At 49.2% G+C, this 23188-nt stretch overlaps 2 protein-coding genes across 2 annotated transcripts; one reads left to right on the forward strand and one right to left on the reverse strand.

The window, feature by feature from the left end:
* Nucleotides 1-436: 436 nt before the first annotated feature.
* On the reverse strand, nucleotides 437-1079 carry LOC119812547 (peptidyl-prolyl cis-trans isomerase A-like). Its single transcript, XM_038327286.1, has one exon. It carries the CDS (start codon nucleotides 940-942, stop codon nucleotides 628-630), a length of 315 nt encoding a protein of 104 aa, XP_038183214.1. The 5' UTR covers nucleotides 943-1079; the 3' UTR covers nucleotides 437-627.
* A 1479-nt stretch (nucleotides 1080-2558) lies between these two features.
* Nucleotides 2559-13986, forward strand: Iba57 (iron-sulfur cluster assembly factor IBA57). The gene is made up of 3 exons (XM_038328639.1): nucleotides 2559-2942; nucleotides 10344-10684; nucleotides 10872-13986. Exons 1-3 carry the CDS (start codon nucleotides 2602-2604, stop codon nucleotides 11264-11266), a joined length of 1077 nt encoding a protein of 358 aa, XP_038184567.1. The 5' UTR covers nucleotides 2559-2601; the 3' UTR covers nucleotides 11267-13986.
* Nucleotides 13987-23188: the final 9202 nt, after the last annotated feature.

The raw sequence follows: 23188 nt of genomic DNA on the forward strand, positions 1-23188 counted from the left end.
ACTGCTTCCATGACCTTCATTTAAATGCAAAGGGCTCTGTTCTCCAAGCAGCTGTAGGATTTCCAGCTTACCTACTGACTCTCTATTTCTATCAGTGTTCCTATTGCTGTGCCGAAACACCAGAACCAAAATGCAAGTTGGGGAAGAAAGGGTATTTGGATTACACTTCTGCATTGTAGCCCATCACCGAAGGAAGTCAGGACAGGAACTCAACCAAGTGGGAGGCTGGCAGGCAGGAGCTGATGCAGAGGCCATGGAGGGGTGCTGCTTACTGGCTTGAACCATAGCCTGCTCAGCCTGCTTTCTTTAGAACCCAGGACCACCAGCCCTGGGATGGCCCCACCCACAATGGGCTGGTCCTCCCCCATCAATCACTAATTGAGAAAATGCCTCACAGTGGGATCTTATGGAGGCATTTTATTTTCTTTTTTTCTTAGTTTTTATTCATAATCATAAACTTAACTCTGCAATCCAGCTAGACTTGAAGGGGATTGAGGAAAATATGGAACCCAAAGAACTTCAGTGAGAGCAGAGATTACAGGGTACTGCGAGCAGATGGGGCTGGGGTGCTCTCCTGAGCTACAGAAGGAATGGTCTGGTGGGTAAGAAGTCCGCAAGTCAAAAGGATTAGAGTTGTCCACAGTCGGAAATGGTGATCTTCTTGCTGGTCTTTCCATTCCTGGACCCAAAACGCTCCATGGCTTTCACAATGTTCACTCCTTCTTTCACCTTCCCAAAGACCACGTGTTTGCCATCCAGCCACTCAGTCTTGGTGGTGCAGATAAAAAACTGGGAACCGTTTGTGTTTGGTCCAGCATTTGCCATGGACAAGATGCCAGGATCTGTATGCTTCAGGATGAAGTTCTCATCCTCAAATTTTTCTCCGTAGATGGATCTGCCGCCAGTGCCATTATGGCGTGTGAAGTCACCACCCTGGCCCATGAATCCTGGAATAATCCTGTGAAAGAGGAACCCTTATATCCACATCCTTTCTCTCCAGTGCTCAGAGCACGAAAGTTTTCTGCTGTCTTTGGAACTTTGTCTGCAAACAGCTCGAAGGAGACGCGGCCCAAGGGCGGCAAGAGGGGACAGCGGCATCTGCAAAGCCTGGAGGCATTGGATTGTGTCAAGTTGACGTAAAACCACCCAGCACACCTACTCCATTGTTTTTCTCTCAACGGCTCAGAAAAATTGCTCTCAAGTTTCCTTCCAAGGCCATTTCTAAAATCTTTTGTTTACAAGACTACCAAACTACAATAGGGAACTCCAGAACCAAGAACAGGGTCTCTAAGAGACATATGTACCGTCTTTTTTATAGTCGTGGCTCTCCCAGCATTTAGAAAGCAGACACCTCCCCAGTGCCTGCTGACAGCTGGATGCAAGGGAAGCATGGGCAGTCATGTAATGAAGCACAGTTTTTTAAAAGGGATGGGGATTCTAACGTATGGTGCGTGGATGGATGCTGCATGGAAAAAGGCGCAAGAGGACAGACAGGTACAGAAGCTTCAAACCCACGAGGACAGGAGGTAAACTGTGGGTGCCTGGATGTGTGTTTCCGGGGGAGTCAGTGTGGAGATGAGAAAGTTCTGGAGTGGGATGGTGTTGAGGGCTGTGAAACACAAAGCTAGACATGTCTGGGAAGAGGGAATCTTGAGAAATGCCTCCATAAGACTGGCCCGTAGGCAAGTCTCTGGAGTTATTGTCTTGGTTAAAGACTGATGTGAGAGGACCCAGCTTACTGTGGATAGGTGCTCCCGGGTTATATCAGAAAGCAGGCTGAACAAGTCCCATAAAGAAGAAAGCCAGTAAGTGGCTTTCCTCCATGGCTTCTGCTTCAGTTTTTGCCCCTGAGCTCTTACAGCAATGGATGTGACAGGAGAGTTTTCAGATGAAATAAACCCTTTCCTCCCCAAGTTGTTTTTGATGTTTATTATAGCAATAAAAAGACAGTAACAAATGTCTTTTTATTGCTATAATAAAAGATGGCATTTTTTTTGTTTGTTTTTGAAGACAGGGTATTTCTGTGTAGTTTTGGAGCCTGTCCTAGACCAGGCTGGCCTCGAACTCAACAAGCGCTGGGATTAAAGGCTTGTGCCACCATCGCCCAGCAAAGACGGTAAAGTTTATACTGTCTATATTCAACCACAACAAACAAACAAAAAATGCCTGAGTAATTTTTTTTCTCCTTTCTTCTGGGCAGTACCGGGGAAGGACACCAAAGTTTTTTGCCTGCTAGAAGGTGCTCTACTACGAGCTATATCCATCTCCAGCCCTCTTCTTGCTGTTTATTGGAGGCAGGATTTTAATTGCCCAAGCAGGTCTTGAACTGGCATCCTTCTTCCTCTGCCTCCCGAGAGACTGGCTGGGATTGCATACCAGACCCATCATAAAATGGCAAATTTCACGTTTATGTATTTAGCCACAACCACAAGCGGCTTGAACAGGAGCCAAGTAGGAGAAAGGGCGTCAGAGGGCTCTAGCCTAATCTGGGCTTGCGCACCCACCCACCGGTCGAGGCCCCGCCCACTTCTCCCCCCACGCACGCGCGCTGCCCGGCGCCGCCAGGGGCCGCTGTGGCTCCCGCCCTCACTCGCGCCCAAGATGGCAGCCGTGGCGCTGCTCTGGGGCGCGGCTGTGGGGCGCGGAAGCCCGGCCTGGCACTGGCGGCCGAGCTGGATCCCGAGGCGCTGCTTGGCCCGTCGCCCCGGTCTTCTCGGCGACAACAAGGAGGACGGCGTGGCCTGGACCTGCTTCCGGCTGGACGAGCGCGCCTTAGTGCGCGTGCGCGGCCCAGACGCTGCACCCTTCCTGTTGGGACTATTGACCAATGAACTGCCGCTTTCGGGTCCTCCAACCGGCGCAGCTCAGCCCTCTGCGCGTGCGGCGTACGCCCACTTCCTGAATGTGCAGGGACGTACGCTGTATGACGTCATTCTGTATGGGTGAGCGAGGGCAGCCGGGAGGGGCAGTAGGAACGGGAGCGTGCAGGGGGAACTGGCTGAGGAGGAGCACTCCTAGGAGTGGCTGGGCGTTCCAAGGGAGGATGTCAAGGATAAGATTTCCAGGGGATGGGGACACCACTGAGAAGAGGCCGAATTAGATGTCTCTGAAAAAGATTTCCAAAGGAGGATGATCTAGACTTAGGGAAGGGGTCACCTAGAGGCGAATGTCCTGTGCAGGGCATCCAGGTTGGGCCAGTTACTGGCCCGGAGCCTTGTGCCTCTGCTCCTAACCAGCCAAATCAGAAGCTGCTGTCCAGTGACTTCTGGAGTTACGCATTTTCAAGATGAGACTTCACTGGTTGTCACTCCTTCCTAACTGCATGCAAAGGGCTTCAGTGGCCCTTGGGGCTTTATTCAGAGAGCCACTCTGCACAGTCACACTCTCTCCACAGTAACAGATTGTTCCTTGCTTCTGGTTTCCCTTTGTAGGGCCAGCTGCTTGCCTGTGTGGTCTCATCACCCACGCAGACCTGATGGACTGTAAATAGCGTTTGCTGGCCAGTCTGGGCAGGGCCTGTGTGTGTAGCATTGAGTTCTCAGTTGCTCACCTTTCCAGGACCTAAGCTCTGAAATCTGAGCTCCATCTAGCAGGCCTGTGTGTCAGAGCTGATGACCCACCCTCCCTGGCCTGTCTAAGCTGCCTGATTCTCTTTCTAAGATGGGTTTTGCTAAGCATCTTCAGTGGCCACCTAGGCTCTCAAGAGTAAAAATATGTGGAGACCCCTCATGTCTTGAGGGTCTTCCCTGAACCCTTGAGGGTGACCATTCCAGGATGAAAGTGGTCATGGGGAATTGGCAGCCATGACATCGTTCTCCAGTAGTTGTCTGCTTTCTGTGGGGAGACCTAGAGCACCCATCTCCCGGTGCTGAAAGGCCACCATGATGGGCCTTCTAGAGATTTTTTTTTGTGTAATACATTGCTTAGTGGACTCTCTGAATCTGAAATGGAGTCAGCAAATGACAGCCCTTGGGCAGACTCAGTATGATGCTTTGGTGTATAGTGTTCCCTGAGAATCCTGGCACATCCATTTCCTCCCCTCAGTCTGGGACAGTGTCTTCCAAGCAGTGTTAGGGCTGTGATTGGCTCAGGTCCTCAAACTTAAACCAGTCACTCCCCTTTGTAGAAAACACTCATGGGCCGTACTCTGGAGGCTTGGATCTTACTACATTTCCAAGATGTATTGTCTCTGTGTGTTACCAATAGGCTACTGGGTGACCTGGGCCAGGAAGGAGAAGCTGTTCAAGCGCTAGTTTTTGGGGGCTTTCATTTCTCATGGTGGTTGGCCCTGCAGTGGTATTTGCCTATGGAGGTGGAAGCACGTGGGTGCCCTCTAGTGTTGAAGACCGCGAGCATCTGCAGCCTTGGCCCTACAAGTGTTTGCTGTGGGATCTTGTGGATCCAGGATACAGATTCCTCTACTCTGGGCCGCAGTCAGTGTTACAGCTCTTGTATGGATCCAGGAAGTTGGGATTCCTTAGGTGCTAACACCAGCCTTTGTCGCAGCTCCTCTGACCAGGGTCTTAGACCCTTGGCTCTAAAGGCTTGATTATCAGCTCTCTGCAGCTTCAGTGACCCGGGCCTACAGTTTCCCTTCTCTGGCTCTCTGCAACCTTTTCTCCTTTTCTAGTCTCAGCTCGCTACCCGCTTGCTGTCTCTCTGCTTCTGCTGCCCTTCTTCCTGCCCTGGCTGTTGTTGAACTCCCAGCTGTTGCTTCAGCTGGTAGCCAGCTGGCAGTCTTACCTTCTCTGCAACTTGTCAACTGCTCAACTGCGGCTGCCACTGTTGTTCCACTGCCTCTCCTGACCTCTGCTGTCGCTGCTGCTCCTTCCTCTGTTACCAGCCCAGCCTGCACTACTGAAAGTCAGCAGGAAAAGAGGGCAGAGAGAAGCCTTTTATCAGGCCTGGTACTCTCCCACTAGGGGTGAAGTTCAGGATAGTCTCCCCTCACACTCAGTGAGCCTCCACAGCCCGTTTCTATAGCCCCAGAGGGGTGTTGGGAGCAGTCACAGCCTTGCTTATTGGCACCTTCATAATGACTGGGGATTGTGTGTTGGACACCCTGTGTCTTTAGCAATAATTAACAGCAGTCCCTCTTTAGGTACCAAGAGATGTTGTCCCCCTGGCCTAAGTTAGAGGTGGTTGCAATGTCATCTAGAGTTCATTGAGATTTGTGATAGCAAAAAGTCTGATAAAAACTGTTTTAAACAACCCTGGTGGAAGTTGTGCTGTTAGCAGGGGCTCCTGGCATAGGGTAGCCAGGCTCCCTATTTGATAGTCCCTTTGCTCAGGGAAGCAAGGGAGAGTCCCGCAGCTGCCAATTAGTAAATTTCCCATACTCAACATCTTTACTTATTCATAAGAAAATAAGGGTTGTACGCAAGGAGAAATTTAAATTACTTGGTAGGACCTAGAAGTGCCTAGGAAACAAATATTTAGGCATGTCTGTGAGGGAGATTCTAGATTTGGATAACTGAGGTGAGAAGGCCTACCCTGAATAAGAGCGGCCGGCACCATGCTAATGGCTAGGGATCCTGGAGTGAATAAAAGGAGACAGCAAACAGCTGTGCTCACGTCTCTCTGCTTCCTGACTACACATGGCAAACAGCTGTGCTTACATCTCTCTGCTTCCTGACTGCACATGGCAAACAGCTGTGCTCACGTCTCTCTGCTTCCTGACTGCACATGGCAAACTCAGTGCTCACGTCTCTCTGCTTCCTGACCACACATGGCAAACAGCTGTGCTCACGTCTCTCTGCTTCCTGACTGCATATGGCAAACAGGAGTGCTCACGTCTCTCTGCTTCCTGACCGTACATGGGAAATAGCGGTGCTCACGTCTCTTTGCTTCGGTTTGCAGAGACCAGGTGGTCAGCAGCTCAAGCTCCTGTTGCCATGCCTTCCCTCAAACTGACTGTGCCCTCAAGCAGAGCTCAAATAAATGGCTCATTAAGTGGCTTCTTTTCAGACATTTGGTTACAGGAGTGAGAAAATTGACTAATACAAACACTAGCAGGCTTTGGGTTGTTTTGTAAAGGATTCATGTAGTTCAGACTGATCTTAAGTTCCCTATATAGCAACCCTGAATTTAGGATCTGCGAGTCTCCACTTCCCAAATCCTGGGATTACAGATGTGTGACACCATGCTCAGCTAGTAGTGATTATTTTTTTCTGAGACAGGGTTTCTCTTTGTAGCCCTGGATGTCCAGGAACTCTGTAGACCAGACTGGCCTTGAACTCAGATTCTTCTGCTTCTGCTGGGATTAAAGGTGTGCGCCACCACTGCCTACAGCTAACAGTGATTTAAAAAGAAGAACAAGAAGACAAAAAACAAACAAACAATCCCCCCCAAAAAAACTCACTCAGTTTTTTTTGTTTTTTTAGATTTATTTATTTATTATATATGCAACATTCTTTCCCTGTATGCTTGCATGCCAGAAGAGGGCACCAGATCTCATTATAGATGGTTGTGAGCCACAATGTAGTGGCTGGGAATTGAACTCAGGACCTCTTGAAAACCAGTCAGTGCTCTTAACCTCTGAGCCATCTCTCCAGCCCCCCCCCCCTCAGATTTTTACAGTACTCAATATGGTTCCAACTCGGGGATGGATGAGTCCCTCCTACGTGCCTCAGACATTTCTTTCTTTCCCTCTTAAGGCTTTTATATCTACTTATTTTCCTTAATTATCTAGGGCTTTCTGTTTTAGTGATTTTTGATATGTGTGATTCCTGACCTTCCATGGTTGGACCCTCTCCCTCTTGCGGTTCTGTGGATCAAACCCAGGGCTTCATGCAAACACTCTACTAGAGCTGTATGCCCATTGTGGATTTAGGACTTTTTTGACTGTGATGCGGTACAAAAACTATGTATATTCAGTAGAAACTACATTCTGAATTCTGAGTTTGGATCTTTTCCCAGGATCTTTGGCTCAACATTCATAGTGTCTTGAAGTAGCTATGACCAACAGGACTATTGGGAGATCTCAAGGATGGGGCGACTACATGTGTGCTGTGTTGCTGAGCTAGGGTGTTCAGCAGGTAGATGTATTTAAGTCTGATGGGCTTGTTGGGGTGAAACCACAGCAGAAGCTGAAGACCCATTCTATTCTGATAATGGCTGTAAAGATACCCTTGGTGATGTTATGTTGGGTCCCATTGCCTTCCTTAATGCTGCTGTCCCCTTTTGTCTTTCTCTGGATCCTCTCCCTCAGTAAACCAGCTGTCCTGTGAAGGACTTTGGTTTGATTTCTTTGGTCTTTTCCTTCTATTCATGTTTTCCTACCCGATAGAGTTATACCACCAGTTTTCATTAGTGAGCTGTTCTTTCCATTTTTCTGCCAGAGGGGACTTGCCCCCACCAGGGCGCCAGTGCCAGAGGGGACTTGCCCCCACCAGGGTGCCAGTGCCAGAGGGGGCTTGTCCCCACCAGGGCGCCAGTGCCAGAGGGGGCTTGTCCCCACCAGGGCATCAGTGCCAGAGGGGACTTGCTCCCACCAGGGCACCAGTGCCAGAGGGGACTTGTCCCCACCAGGGCGCCAGTGCTATAGGGGATTTGCCCTCACAAGGACACCTGGTCTGTGACTTGCTGTTCTGTATGCTGAGGACACTGCCCTCTTTTTTTTTCTCCTTTTTTTAAGTTAAAAGATTTATTTATGTGTCTGATTGTTTTGTCTACATGTTTGTCTGTGCACCTTATGCATGCCTGTGGATGGTGAGCCACCATTTGTTACTAGGAATGGAACTGGGTCCTCTGCAAGATCAAGTGATTTTAACTGCTGAGCTGTCTCTCCAGCCCCTGGTGTCATGTATGAATGAGTCTTAGCTCTCTTCGCATGCCAGGGAGTATCTGGAAGGGGCTACAGGAGGGTGGATTGGGTGGGAATCCAGGTTGTCCAGTGTTTTGTGAACCACCCTCTTTGATTGAGGTAGTTTTGATTGAGGTAGTTAAAGGCGCTAGCTCTCCTCTGCAGTGAGAAGAGCTGTTTGCCTGGCTATGGCCATTCTCTGCCAGGTACCTTTTCTGCATTTTTTTCTTCTTTTCTGTCTTTGTCTCTCTGTATCTCTTTGTGTCTTTCCCCTCTGTGTCTCTATTGATGTCTCTGTCATTTCATCTCTATTTCTGAAATTAAATATCATTTAAAGTCCATTTAAATACTTATTTGTGTGTGTATGCACCTGCTTCTCTGTGTGTACACCATGTATGCACAGTGCCTGTGGAAGCCAGAAGAAGGTATCAGATACCCTGTAACTGGAATCACAGACAGTTGTGAGCTGCTGAATGGGGGTAATGTGGATGCTGGGAGCCAAACCTGTGACCTCTGTACGAGCAGCAAATGCTCTTAATTGCTGAACCATATTTCCAGCTTCTAGTTTATTATTATTGTATGTGTATGTAATGTTGTCTGTGTGGTCATGTGTACATGCCATGACGTGTATGGAGACCAGAGGATAACTTTGTAGAGTTATCTCCATTCACCTTTATGTGGGTTCTGGGGATCCAATTCAGATCATACATCAAACTTTCTCAGCAAACACCCTTATCCGTTGAGCCATCTCACCAGCTCTGATACCTGAAATTAAAAACATTTTTTTAAATGTCTGTGTGTGGGTACATGTGAAAGCCAGAGAGATACTGTGGTGTCTTTATCAATTCTACATTGTTAATTTTTAAAAATGTTTATTCTTTATTTATTTTGTGCCATGTACACATGCCATGGTGAGTATTCAGACGTCAGAGGACATCTTTTTGGGAGTTTGGGAGTTCTTTCCACTACGCTGTTCCCAGGGGTCAAACTCTGGCTGTCAGTCTCGGCAGGTATCTTTACTGAGAATCTATCTCATCAGCCTTGCTGGTACCCTTCCTATCAGTAAGTTTAGATCTGTCTTTACCATGGAGCCAGAGAGGCAGTGAGGTCAGGTCCTGTGTTGGACTGTGGACAGGAGCCTGGCTGTGAGCTTCCTTGTGCAGTCTCAGTTTCTGTCTGGGCAGTGTGTCCCCTTAGTGTGTCTGCTTTACCCTGGTGCGTGTGTGGTACCCCAAACATGCAGGGACTAGAGTCTGCCTCCTCTCTCCAACTCCTGCAGAGCATCAGGCCTCTGATGCATCTGCCTGTGCTCAGGTCAGCTTGGGTCTTTGTGACCTCAGGCTACAGCTGGGTTCCAGACACCCTATGATTGGCACCGAGGAACAGGAAGGCCCAAGGAGGAGGCTGAGGCAGGTTCCTGGGCATCCAGTCACCTTCACAGGAACTGTTTCCCACGTGGTGACTGCACACTCTTGGTCTGACAGTCCATCTGTGGCCCTTGGGTAGTCTTGGCACCTCCTGGTGTATTCAGTCCATCCTTTGTAGGATGTCTGGGATCCAGGTCTTGACCTCCTTCTTGTCCTTTAACCTCACAGCCTCTGAGAACCCAGAGCTCTGCCACTTACCCTCCCCCATCTAGTGGGGTGAGATTCTCCACCACAGATCCTCTGCGTCGGCCACTGTGGGGTCTCTGGGCTGAGCAGCTACTCAGGGTAGTCCTCATTTACCTCTGTCACAGCTGTCATACATGGCAGCTGGGGGCTGCCTGCCTTGCTGAGCAGCCATAGTGCTCTGTGATTCTTAGCGGTGGTATGGAGTTCTGTTTCCACATGAGCTGTGCGGAACGTGCCTGTATGGGTCTGAGCACACTCTCAGATACCCTGGGGTTAGAGTAGGTCCCATCAGTACTTTTAGAAGCTCAGCCGTGTGTGGACAGACATGGTTGTCTTCTGTTGGTTTCTACAGTGTATTTAGTTGTCTGTATGGTCATTTCATCTGGAGGTGTCGTGTGTGGCTGAGGGCAAGGCTCTGTGCACCTGTCTGTCTGTCTATATTTGTCTTTTTTTTCATTTTTGTTTTTTGAGACAGTTTCTCTGTGTAGCCTTGGCTATCTTGGAACTCCCTCTGTAGACCAGGCTGGCCTCAGACTCACAGAGATCCACCTGCCTTGCCTTCTGAGTGCTGGGATTAAAGTCGTGCACCACCACCCAGCCTGCATGGGTTTCTTGATAAGACTGAGGTTTGCCTGCTCCTGATGTGGCAGAGCAGGCCTAAATCCCCAAGGCCATGGCTTTGTACATTGACTATCTCCATTTGTCTGTCTGCCTGTGTGGAGGCAACTCTTGAGGTAGTCTCATGTCATTGTGGGTATGGCTTTTGCCAGCAATGGGTATAGCTCAAGGGACACAGACTACACACTGGAAGGGCAGCCCCCTGCAGCCCAGGGTACTCTCCTCTGTGTTTTGGTCTTCCCAAGCTTGGTGAGCTGGCAGTGGGCAGGAACTCTGGCCAGCACTAAGCCCATGTCTATCTCCTACAGACTCCCTGAGAGCACCGAGGAGGCACCAGGCTTTCTCCTGGAGTGTGACAGCTCTGTGCTGGGCACCCTGCAGAAGCACCTGTCCATGTATAAGATCCGGCGGAAGGTTACTGTGGAGCCACGTCCAGAGCTCCACGTGTGGGCTGTGCTACCCTGTGCCCCCCACACCCCTGAGGCTGCACCACTAGAAGAGAGGGTGGAAGCCACCACCATCTTCACCCGTGACCCCCGGACTGTACGAATGGGGTGGCGGCTTCTCACTCAGGATGATGGCCCAGCCCTGGTGCCCAGGGCCCAGCTTGGGGACCTCCAAGATTATCACATGCACCGGTACCAGCAAGGTATGAGTAGGGTGATATGCCAGGCTGGTGTTGGGGAGGGGTGGGTAGATGTAGAGGAGTTCAGTGGACCCCAGAAGGGCAGAGATGTTGGGTGGCGTTGGCCTGCAGGGCCGGACTGCACAAACTGCAGGTCTGCACTTGTTGCTGGACATGCTATGCTCATTCTCTTTGCTTTTGAACCCCACAGGCATCCCCGAGGGGGTCTGTGACCTGCCCCCAGGGGTGGCCCTACCCCTGGAGTCCAACCTGGTCTTCATGAATGGTGTGAGCTTCACCAAGGGCTGCTACGTTGGGCAGGAGCTGACGGCCCGCACCCACCACACGGGTGTCATCCGCAAGCGCCTCTTCCCTGTGAGGCTTGAAGGCCCCCTGCCTGCCAATGGTGTCAGTCCTGGTACCTTAGTGACACTGACTGCAACAGGACAGGCAGCGGGCAAGTTCAGGGCTGGCCAGGGACGTGTGGGACTGGCTTTGCTGAGGTCAGAGATGATCAAGGGTCCTCTCCACATAAAGACCTCTGAGAGCCAACAGGTGGTCGTGACTGCCTTGGTGCCGGACTGGTGGCCCACAGCTGCCAAGTAGCTGGATGCCCTGGCGCTTCCCTGGCCTTAGAGTTACCAGGTGCCTCTGAGCCTCTGCCCAAAGTCTTCAGTCCTGTGTGCTGAGCCCTGCTTGGTGTGAGTTCCTTTTCCTGTGGTGGCTTCGTGGAACACACCCACTGGGAAAGTCCCATGTGTTCCCGGCTATGGATTGGCTGATGCTTCTTGTAGAGGGTCCTACTCTTGTGGGCTGCCCTCTCCCAAGAAGTCTGTGACTGAGATATAAGTAGCCATCCTGATTCTGGGAGAGGGAAGGATCTGAGCTCCCCTTTTGAACCAGATTCTGAATGAGATTTGATACCGACTATGATGTGAAGCCTATGTCCAGTGCAGGTCCCTAACCTTGTTTACCCTTGGAAGAAGGTACTCTGTGTGCCTGCAAAGTTGCTGGGTCAGGAATGCAGGCTTTGTGTTCTGTTGAGTCACATCTCAGGGTAGCAATTGTTTGAGTTGTGTGCAGGGTGGGGAAGCTGGGTTCCTTGGACTGGGACATGTGTTCTGTGAGCCACAGGGACTGTGTCCACTGTCCCAAGGGTTCCTCTCCTCAAAGTGAGCTGCTGTTTTTTCACACTCCCCAGGAAGCTCAGGAGGAGTGGAGTCCAGGGCTCAGGTCCCCCTGGGAGGAACTTCTGTGTGGCTAGCCTTTTTGCTGGTTTGGGATATCACTGTGTGCGTTTAGTAGAGAGTGACTTGCTGGTGGGTTGTATACCTTCCTCTGAACCATTCTTGCTAAGCTTTGTAATGTGAACTGGGGGTCTCGCCACAAGGCCTAACTAGTAAAGTGTGGTTTACAAAATGCCCCTTTGGAACTCTTGCTTCATTTCAGGAAGGTCTGGTAGAACAGACCATGGGACAGGTGCCCCTGAAGATCAGTGAGCACACCAGATAAAAGCATCCCACGATTGTAGCTATCTAGCCTGCTTGGTCTTACACTTGAGATCCTTCTGCCTCAGCTCCGTAAGTGCTAGCTAGATTGACAGGTATGCACCACTGAGTTCCACAAGATACACCCATGTCTCTCTCTTTGGAAAGATGTATTTTGTTTTTATGTCTATATGTATATGTCTGTGTATGCATATAGATGTATGTCTGGGTGTCTATGACAAAAAAAGAGGTCAGATACCCTGGAGTTAGAGTAACAGGTGGTCTGAGCTGCTGGACATGCACGATGGGAACTGGACTTGGATCTCCTGCAAGTGTTCTTAACTGCTGAGCCATCTCTTCAGACACAATGTATTTATTTCAGCAGAGTTCTGTGGGCCATACTGGGCTGGCAGGAAGTGGGGAGGCACAGGGAGTGGGTGCACAGGCTTCAGGGTTAGAGTGGATAGCTCTGAACTGTTTTCTTCAGTGCCCTCAAGGTGAGACCATGGAGAGCTGGGGTGAGGATAGCCTGGGTAGTTATTCTAGAGCCAGAAGCAGCAGGGACTCCTAAGAACTGTGACTTTGGAGATTATCTAGGCTGGGATTCTAGGCTCACTCTGTTCTCAAGTGCAGTTTGCAGCAGTTTAAATGAAGGCATGGGGGTTGGTGTTCCCTGAGTAGACTGGTGAGTTGGGGGTGGTTTCCCACTTAGGCAAGATGTGATGGGGCACCCTGCATGACCTCACTTCCCATGGTACTGAATGGGTGGTCAGTGCTGGGGACAGGGACCGGGCAGAGACAACTTAAAGGATGGATGACTTTGGCTCACAATCTCAGGGGTTGCGGTTCATAGTGGAGTTTGTGGCAGTGGGAGTGTAGCTGAGTCCCTCACATGGTAGGGCACCAGGACCCAGAGACAGGGGATCCGCAGGCAGGTATACCTTTCAGAACAGGACAGACCTCACACTCCACAGCTTCTACAGCCTCCCAAGCAGCGCCACCAGCTGAGGACCACCATGAGGCCAGATACGAGCCTGTGGAGGACATTTTACATTCAAACCATGACACTTGGGGCACACACCCAATCTGTGCAGGTCCCAGCATAACTGAAAGGCCCTACCTGTCCTGCTCAGATGGGTCGGCTGGCCTGGTCTATGACTGCCTTGTCTCTGGCTTTGTCTCCGGCTGCCTCTCCCTCAGGAGCAACACTGCAGTTGTGTTGGCTGTTGAGGTAAAACACGGAAGCCCGGACTCCTAGGGTCCTGTGGACCCCACCTAGCAGCTTTTTAAACTGACATAAGGACCTCTCTGGATTCCAGGCAGCTTCCTGTGGGGTTGCAGTCATGGGACTGGCTTTTGCTGTCTCAAACCTGATGAGGAAGTGTCCACACAGGGGTTGGTGCCTCTGGGCCTTGTCCCTCAGACATTCCAGTTTTCAGGAGGCCAGAAGGTTTTAAGGCAATCCTACTGGGTAAGGAAAGGGCAAATCCCAAAAGAGGCAGGATGCTGTTTTGGGCCAAGGCACTGTCTCATGAGTGCAGCTGCCGGCTGCCTGCTGTTGGGCTCTTAAGATCTGTCTCAGAAGTTCAACAAAGCAGCCCACACAGCACCGGGCCCACAGTGAAAGTTCTAATAGGTGGGGTCAGCTGCTGTGCGCTGGGCTGGTCTACAGGGATCTCAGGACCACTCCTAGTGGTCTTGGCATGCACTTGGTCTTCACATTCTCACTTGGGTCTGCCAACCCCAGTGTAGACCCCTGAAAACTCTTTAACTGCCTTTCTGTGTGTTCTGTAAAAAGTACAAAGCTGTGAAAAATAAAATGATTTAGGGGGAAAAAAAGTTGTAGCTGTTATTCTGGAGTTTTTTTTTTATTTGTTTGTTTGTTTGTTTCAAGACAAGGTCTTACTGTGTAGCCCTGGCTGTCCTGGAATTCACTCTGTAAACCAGGCTGGCTTCCAACTCACAGAGATTCCTGAACGGTGGGATTAAAGGCATGTACCACAAAGCCTGGCTTGTTTTTGTTAGTTTAAAACCTCCTCCACACCAGGCTTTGGGGAATGCATTTTTAGGATACAGGGTCCCAAAACTTCTGACACCACATTCAACTAGCTGTCTGTTCTGCTCTCTGCTAAGCAGAGGTCAGGAGTGGCTTTGGCAAAGGCCCCTGGGACCTGTGAGGCCAGAAGGCAGGATGGAGCAGGGGTAAATTTACCTGCATCAGGGTCGCCCAGGGTAAGGGTACAGGTGATGTAAATGACTTTACTGGGCTCAAGCTCCATTACTGGGCTCCTGGCACCCAGTCAGCAAGTCTTCCCAGCCAGGAATGTTTCAGATGCCAGAACCTCACAGGATACTGGAAAAATACCACACATGCTTAATAGAATCCTATGAGAGAGAGCCATCAGAGAGACAAGTCCACAAGTTTTAAGATAGAGTCGGCAGGCACATTGTGGAAGATATTATAGGTAAAGGATTTACGTTTGAGTAAGAACAGGGAGGGACAAGCGATTAGCAGAGAATGAGGCGGGAGGGAGATCGGTTAACAGGTACAAGGTCACAGCAGCTGAGACAAAGACATTCTCTTCTCCTACCCCGAAGGGTGACCAGACAATGACAGTGCTCATATCCTTCAAAATAGCTGGAAGAGCATTGTGAATGTTCTCATCACAGAGAAATAGTAACTGTGTGTGAGGGTGTGACCCAGCCATCCTGGAGCTGATCATCTCGAGACAAATATGCGCACCAGCCATCACACTGGGGCCCCAGAGACACGTGATAGTTTCCAGGTTAAAAATAAAATGTGAGGCCAGGCAGTGGTGGCGCACGCCTTTAATCCCAGCACTCAGGAGGCAGAGGCAGGCGGATCTCTGTGAGTTTAAGGCCAGACTGGCCTGCAGAGTGAGTTCCAGGACAGGATCCAAAGCAACAGAGAAATCCTGTGTGGAAAACAAAACAAAAAAAACAAAACAAAAAAAAAAGAAAGAAGGAAAGAAAAAAATAAAAATAAAATGTGAGAAAGTGACTGAGGGCTCCTGAACAGATCAAGCCCACTTGTAAAAAGAGAGGTTCTAAAGTAAAAGTGGGCTATGCCCAGCACATGCCCGTGACTCCGGCACATTGGAGGCTGAGGCAGGAGGATCAGAATTCAAGGCCAGTAACAACTACCCAGATCCTGACTGGGAAAAAAAAAATGCTTGCCCTGTAAGGAAGTCCTTGAGCATGGTTTCTGGAGAATTGGGAGCTGGGTAATCACTGAGCCTCAAAAATGATTGCTAGGGCACAGGAAGACAGAAGGATGCGAGCTAGGGTAACAGATAGGAGAGTCAGTGTAATACATCGTTCAGCAGCTTGAGGGCGGTTCCAGAGGACAGGAAGAACGCCGGCAGGGATGTAGTGTAAGCTATATTGGTAAATTGCCAAGTGCTATATGCTGTTGAAGCTTGTTGAAAGTGGGTTCTTGGAGTCAAGGAGGGTCCCCCATCCTAGACTCCAATATTTTTGTCTCAAGTCCCCCACCCCCAGCTCCTTGTCCTGAGTTGGGTTGGCCCCATGGCTCTGTAAATGAGGAGAAAGGAAAACAGAATACAGCTAGGTTATTAGAAACATCGTACTTGAAGAAAAGCTGGAAGGCCAACCCTTTTCATCACTGTTGTTTATGCTCTGAGAGGTCAGAGGTCCTTGCACCCTCTCCCCTGGGTGCCCTGTTGTTACCTCAGCTCCTACTCACAAAGAGCTGTGGTTTAAGCAGCCTCCCCATGGGTTCTTTGCCACATCCCTCCGTGGGGAAGAGGACCCTGTGAGTGGGGAAATGGAGCAGAACCAACCAGGTGGTATCACGTAGGTACAGCTTTCTCTTGGGTCCTTTTAGCCCTGTCTGGCCACACTCTCCAAGCTTAGTTTCAGGTGCCCCTATGGCCTGGTTTGCTTCAGGGCTAGGACATCCTGTATGGGGACCAACCTGGTGTCATGTAGGCACTGTGAGGACGCCTGTCAGCTGCCTTGTATGTGACAGGGACAGGCCACACTCCTCCCTGACAAGGAGGAAGTCAGTGGAGCAAGCACACATAGGTGGCAGCCCTTCCAGAAGGGGCTCCGTTCCTTTTGTTCTTTCTTTCTTGCCCTTTTTTTTTTTTTAAAAATTACTTTATTCAATGTACATTGGTGTGAGGGTGTTAGATTCCCCAGGAACTGGAGTTACAGACAGTTGTGAACCGCCATGTGGGTGCTGGGAATTGAGCCTGGGTCCTCAGGAAGAACAGTCAGTGCTCTTAGCCACTGAACCATTTCTCTAGCCCTCTTGCTTGCCCTTTTTAAAAAACAGAGTCTTATATATCCAGTACTGACCTTGAAGTCAATGTATAGCTGAGGATGATCTTGAACTTCTGAAACCTCAGAATCCACTCCTAAGTGCTGAGCTGACAGGTGTGGACCACACACCTGGTTTATGTGATGCTTCGTGCTTGCTAGACAAACACTCCCGGGTTTCTGATTTGACCCCTGCAGGCTGCCAGTCTGAAAGCAGATGGGCAGCCTAGCACCCAGCCTAGCACCAGACAGACAGGCGTGGCTGCAGAGTGGGTTTGGTTCCCAGTGAACCCTGAGCTCTGAATCTCCCATCTCCAAGCAGTATGTGATGAACTGTTTGTCTGGTTGTTTGTGGTTATGGCTCCAAGTCTCCACCACAGCCTCCCAGTCAACCCTGAGCCAGGGGGTTGCGGATTCTACTTGCTCAGACTGTTGCTTTAAGACATGTCAGGGTGGTGTCATTCTAGCATTCTTAAGCATGGAGCTGGTGTCACTTCAAGGCCATGCTGGGGAAAGTCAAGGGTCTCAAGTTGTGCATTTTTAAATTGCAAGGAATATGTATGAAACACACACGCTTGTATAAGAAAGTGCCCAGCACACATGTGGAGGTCAGAGGGCAGTTTTTAGGAGTTGGTTCTTTCCTTCTAATGTGGGTTTCAGGGATCAAACTCAGGCTGTCAGGTTTGGCAGGTACTGCCCCTACCCACTGAGCCACCTTACCTGCCCTTCCCGTTGTAAACAATGCTGCCGTGTGTAGTGAGGGGGCTAAAGGCTCCCAAATGCCCCGAGTTGGACTCCAGCCGTGAGTGTGTATGAACTCATTTTTGAACAGGCATTTATGGTGTTGAGCTTCTATCACACAGTTGAATCGATGAGTCATAGCTAAGAACTACGGCTTAATTTAAAAATATTTATTTTTATTTCATGTGCATAAGTGTTTTGTCTCCATGTTTGTCTGTGAGCTGCCCATGGAGGCCAGAAGAGGGCATCAGATGTCCTGGGACATGAGTTACAGATGATGGTGAGCTGCTCTGTGGGCACTGGGACTCGAACCGGGGTCCTCTGCAAGAGCAGCCAGTGCTCTTAACTGATGAGCCATTTCTCCAGCCCTCTGCTCTGTGTTTAATCAGCTTGAACTTTGCCTGTGATATTAAATTAGTTTCTATGACTTTTAAAATAAGTGATCACAAGTTGGGTGAAAGCTCTAAGATCCAAAAGCAAGGGAGGTCCCAGGGAGGAGCCTCCCCACTCTCTCCCCGCTGGCCCTGGTGTGTACCTGCTGCTGCTGCCGCTGCATCCCAGCCTCTGTCTTCCTCTCACATGGGTGTCTTCTGAGTGACTTCCTATCACATGGCCTCTGTGTGTGTCTGTAACTCTCTATGTCTACAGTTCCCATGCTTATATGAACACCATTTAATGCCCCCCCCCCCCCCACTGACCTTGTCTTGACTGGATTGCTGCTGCCAAGACATTCTTTCTAAATAAGCTTCTATCTCAGGTTCTGGAGTGAGACCTCAGCATAGCCTTTTATTTATGTGTGTATTTTAAATACATGGTTTTGTCTGCACATTAGAACAGAGCATCAGATCCCCTTGGGCTACAGTTAGAGATGGTTGTGAGCCACCGCGTGGCTGCTGGAAATTGAACTCTTGATCTCTGGTAGAGCAGCCAGTGCTCTTAACCGCTGAGCCCTCTCTCCAGCTCTTAGGGTAGCCCTTTGAGCAGATACCCTCCATCCCATAACATGTTGGAAGCAGCAGCCCAGCTGCTTTGTTTCTGAGAGAGCATCCTTCCCTCTCCTTCACAGGGACGCTTAGGTCTGGACATGTGAAGGACAGTCCCCGTGCTCTACACAGTCATCAGTGTGTTAATCTGCCCATGAACACCAATGAACAGTGCCAGAGCCACCAGAATCAAAGGAGAGTGGCTTTCATCTGTCCTAACAGAGCAAATCAAGCACATAGTCCCTGCTAGGGCCACAGCCCTGCTTACAGGCCAGTGATGCCTCACATAGTGGATACTACAGGGATGCCTCCCACCACTGTGGCTCAACCTCAGTTTCTGATCCTCATGGCCAAGGGTCTTTGTTTCAGAGTACCTGATGTGATCCTCCTCAGTTCACTTTTAGGAACATGCTTTCTTCTCTGTCTCCTGAATCTGCCCATTTACTATGACTTCCCTGTTCCTGTGCTGTGCTCTCCACTTCCTGAGAAGCTGGGTTATCAGGAGCCCTCTAAGTCTCTGTGGTTGTCAGGTTGGTGTTAGTTAGCAGAGGCTAGGGGCTCTGGCCTCTTCATGCTTGCACATACAGGTGTAGACCAGTGCACAAACACGCACGCACACACGCGTACACACACTAGTACATGTGGGCAGCTTTTCTTACGCTCTGTGCTCTCTACTCTCCAGCTGTGCTGGCTTTCGCCCTGCCTGCTGGAGAGTGAGCTAGTGATTGCCACATGCAGGTCCCGGGCACCTCGATGGTGTGTCTACAGTTGGTTCTGTCTGAGGCCCTCCCTGAGGGGCCTCAGCCCAGCTAAGGATGAGAAGACAGCGCAGGATGCAGAATGACCCGATGATGGCTAGAACCTGATGTCTGGAACATTAAGTTTGGCACTTGAAGCGCTTCTGAGAGATCAGAGACCCAGGTTGTTCTGAGTCACTTTTTAGGGTATGGGAGCAGGACGTGCCACTCTCTGTGATGGAATTGAGAGGTTGCCACATTAAGTCACCCAGTTAATTGCGGCTGTCAGTCTCTCTCCTAGGAATCTGTGCAGCCCTAGCCTTAGCTGCTGTTGGGGTGGGAGGTGGCACCCTCTTCCATGACAGCTCCTAGTTCCATTGACTCCACTTTTACATTATGACTGGGGAGCAGTGACTGGCGCTGGTGCGGCTGGCGCTGGTGCAGCCGAGCTGGTACAAGGCCTCCTGTGGTTTGTCTCCCTTGGACTTGTCAGAAAGGTTTTCACAAACCCTTTCTACATCCTTTTGCCCAAAGTAGTTTTTTTCTTGACATTTGTTTTAGCCAACATAAGATGGATTCTTAATGTTCTTGTGTTTCCTTAAAGTTGTTTAAATTCTTAGACAAGCTTTTCTCATAGAACATTTTACCAAGTTGGTCATTTTTAGATTTTGCACTTAATCTTCACAACAGAATTCCTCCTGGATATCACAAGAAAACAGATCAGGAAAGAAATGTGCAGAATTCACCCAAGAACCTCAGACTCCCTACCAGTGGGACGCTAGTTAAAGTGTTTCTCAGGATCATCATCATTTTATGCAAATTGCCTTTATTTGAATGCTGCGATTTAGCATTTTTCAAAGATTTCTTTTTTTTTTTTGATCTGTTGTGTGGATATTTCCATTTAATTGGAAGATTTCCTCCTGGAAGAAGGGGGTATTCTTAAGTCAGGAAGCTAAGACATCTTATGAGGCTCCCAAGTCCCCTCCCCAATTAGATACATACATGAAACTTCTGTGTACAGTTACTGGAACAGGGAGCTCCAAGGGGGCAGTTTTGGGACTCGTTACCCATAGATCAGTGGGCTTTTCAGCGCTGCAGCCTTCTGTGAGTCGTTCATGCTTCTGCAAATGACCCCAATGAACCCATTGTTTTGCCAAGATACAATTGTGTGAATGGTTCTTTGCTCTGTCATGGGTGCCCTATATGGGATGAATAAACAATTGTTCACATCTCCCGGGAAAAGTCACATGGCAGGCTGCTAAAGAGGGCTAAGATGACTTGTCCTTTCCCCATGAAGTCCATAGCTTGCTGCCCCTGGCTAGGGTATGACAGGTTAGGCAGTTACACACACACGCAGACAAAGGGACTCTAGATGATCTATCACATTTAATTTTGTTTTGATAAAAAAGTTTAAGAACTAAAAAAATAAAATGTGTGTGTGTGTGTGTGTGTGTGTGTGTGTGTGTGTGTAAAACATGGAGCTCAGAGGACAATGTCCAAGTGTTTGTGTCTCCTTCCTTTCCACAATGTGGGTCCTGGGAGTCAAACTCAAGCTTTTCACCTTGCAGCTGGCACCTGCTGAGCTGTTTGCCAGCCCAAGAGAAGAATTGGCTCCTATTCTGTTTTAAATGTAATTATTATTTTAATTACACACGTGTGTGGTCTAGTGTGATGATTTGACTCATGAAGACAGTGTGTACTGATCAGACTGGGCGGCTAGCACTCCCATGTCTTCCTCGTCTGTCTCCTGGCTGCTAGCCTCCTTCAGCTTTCCTTGTCTCCGATGACTTGTTCTGTTGCATGTGTGTTGATGTGTTTAATGGTGTCTTCCATTGTACTAAGTCTCAGTTTCCTTTCCTTGTTCAGTATATTCCTTATTTCTTTAGGTTGCGTACTTTCAGGCTACCTACAGCGTTACTGATTCTTTCGGTACATAAAATCTCCACTGAACCCTTTAGTGAATGTGTCATTTTAATTATCGGGCATTTCACCTCCAGGATTGACACTTGCTTTGTTTTCTTTTACTTCTTTGCTTATTTTGAGGCAGGGTCTCTCTGTGTAGTTCTGGCTGTTCTGGAACTTGCTTTGTAGACCAGGCTGGCCTCCAACTCAGAGATCTTCCTGATTGAAGGTGTACAACAACATCACACCCAGCTTTTATTTTTTTCCGAGATAGGGTTTCTGTGTAGCCCTGACTGTCCTAGAACTAGCTTTGTAGACCAGTCTGTTCTCAAACTCACAGAGATCCACCTGCCTCTGCCTCCTGAGTGCTAGGATTAAAAGTGTATGTCGCACCAGCAGGGCAACTGTAGTTCTCTGAGCGAGGGACGTCAGGATTAACACACAGAACACTTCAGGTTCTGCAGACAAGCCTTTATTCCACTTTCTCACACAGTATATAGCCCTCAGCAGGGGAGGCCGAGCCAGCAAAAGCAAGAAACTCATCACCTTAGGGGTAAACATCTTTAGAAACATTGCTGAAAACATCAGATTGTTCTTGTTTTCGGAACAACCAACCACAAGAGTGCAAAACAGATCAAGTGGGGGTGTGAAGGCCTGTCCTCAAGGGACCCAACAGTGTGCACCACTACCGCTGCTGTGGTGCTGTTTTTTTCTCTTTTCCATCCTTCTTTCCTTCTTCCTCCTCCCCCCCACCCCGGATCTCACCATCTAGTCTTGAATGGTCTGATACTTGATAAGTAGACCAAATTGGCTTCCAGTTCACAGAGATCTGCCTGCTTCTGTCTCCCAAATGCTGGGACTAAAGGCCTGCGACACCACCATCTGGCTTTTTTTCTTACCTCACTAATAGGATTTTCTGAGCCAGGATCCCATCCAGGGGTGACAAGACATTGAGTGCCCCTGTCCCTTGTCCCCAGGTCTGGTCCACATTTTTCACTCAGGAGAAACTGCTTTAGCCTTGGTCTGTTGTAGGCAGGAAGGCACCGTTCCTTGGGAACATATGCTAAGAGCCTGACCCGGAAGGGCACTGGAAGGTGAGTGTGTGACTGTGGGCCTTTGCTTCCTACGTTGGGAACATGTATTTGCCAGATGCCTGACATCCATGAGGCAACCAAGCCCTGGAGATGCTTTCCAAATAAAGTACCCAGGGTGGAATTAAACACGAGCTTCTCCAGAGTGCGCAGCTTATGCACAGACACCCCATCCTATAATATTAGATGTAACACACATGTAGGAAAGCGCTCCAGAATCCCCGGAGACCAAATTTTGTTGGTTTCTGCCTAAATTTATTTTCTTTGACCCCAGTGTCTTTTCTGAGGTGTAACTCATGAAGATCACGTGCCTTTTAGAAGTGAAATGGGACGAGCTGGTGTGTGTGCACACTAGAGAAGAATCCATGGCCAAGCTAAGGAGCGCAGTCATTACTGTCCCTGCTCTGCACACACGTGAGGGCTCTTCAGCTGGATCCTCTGGGAACTGAAGGAGACACACGGTTTTGCTAACACAGACACGGGGCTGTGTAAGAGTCACAGAATGTGCTCATCCTTTTATTTTTTGCACATTTTGGTCTGTATTTCCTCTGTTTCTTAAAAAGTTAAAACTATGTCCACCATTAGTCCAGCAGTGCCTATCCTGGGGATATAGCCAAACAAAAAGAAATTAGCCTGAGAGGCCTCTACACTCCTGCGTGGGCTGCAGCATGGTCACAACAGCCAAGGAACGGAAACAGCCCTGTGTTCATCAACAGATCAATGAAAAAAAAACAAAAAACAAAAACAGTGTGTACTGTTGTCATTTGATATCCTTAGGGAATTTGCTCCAGGAGCCCTTCCTCAACCCCGCTGTTGCCAAAATCCACAAATGTTCAAGTCCTTGATTCAAAATGGCTTAGGGGTTGCAAAGAAATTCCATATATCCTCCTTTCCTCTCTTGTTCCCTCCCTCACTCCCCCTTCCTTCCTCCTTCTTCCCTTGGCTTTTTGATACAGGGTCTTACATCACAGCCTGGGCTAGCCTCACACCCAGTCCTGCTTCAGCTTTCTAGTGCTGGAGCGATATAGCGTTGTACCACGCTATCCAGCTTCTCCCCTGTGTTTTAGTTTATCTCTAGCTGACTGGGAATGCCTAATAAAATGTTAAAACTGTGTAAATAGCTGTCTGCTTTGCTTGGAAATTAGTGACAAGAATAGTTCATATAGTTCAAGATAGACAATTCTTCTTTTTGGTTTGCTTTTGAGACAGAATCTCACTGTGTATCATTGGCTGTCCTGGAACTCACTATGTAGACCAGGCTAGCCTCAAATTCATAGAGATC

Source organism: Arvicola amphibius, chromosome 4, assembly GCF_903992535.2.
Source record: "Arvicola amphibius chromosome 4, mArvAmp1.2, whole genome shotgun sequence".
Lineage (NCBI taxonomy): Eukaryota > Metazoa > Chordata > Mammalia > Rodentia > Cricetidae > Arvicola > Arvicola amphibius.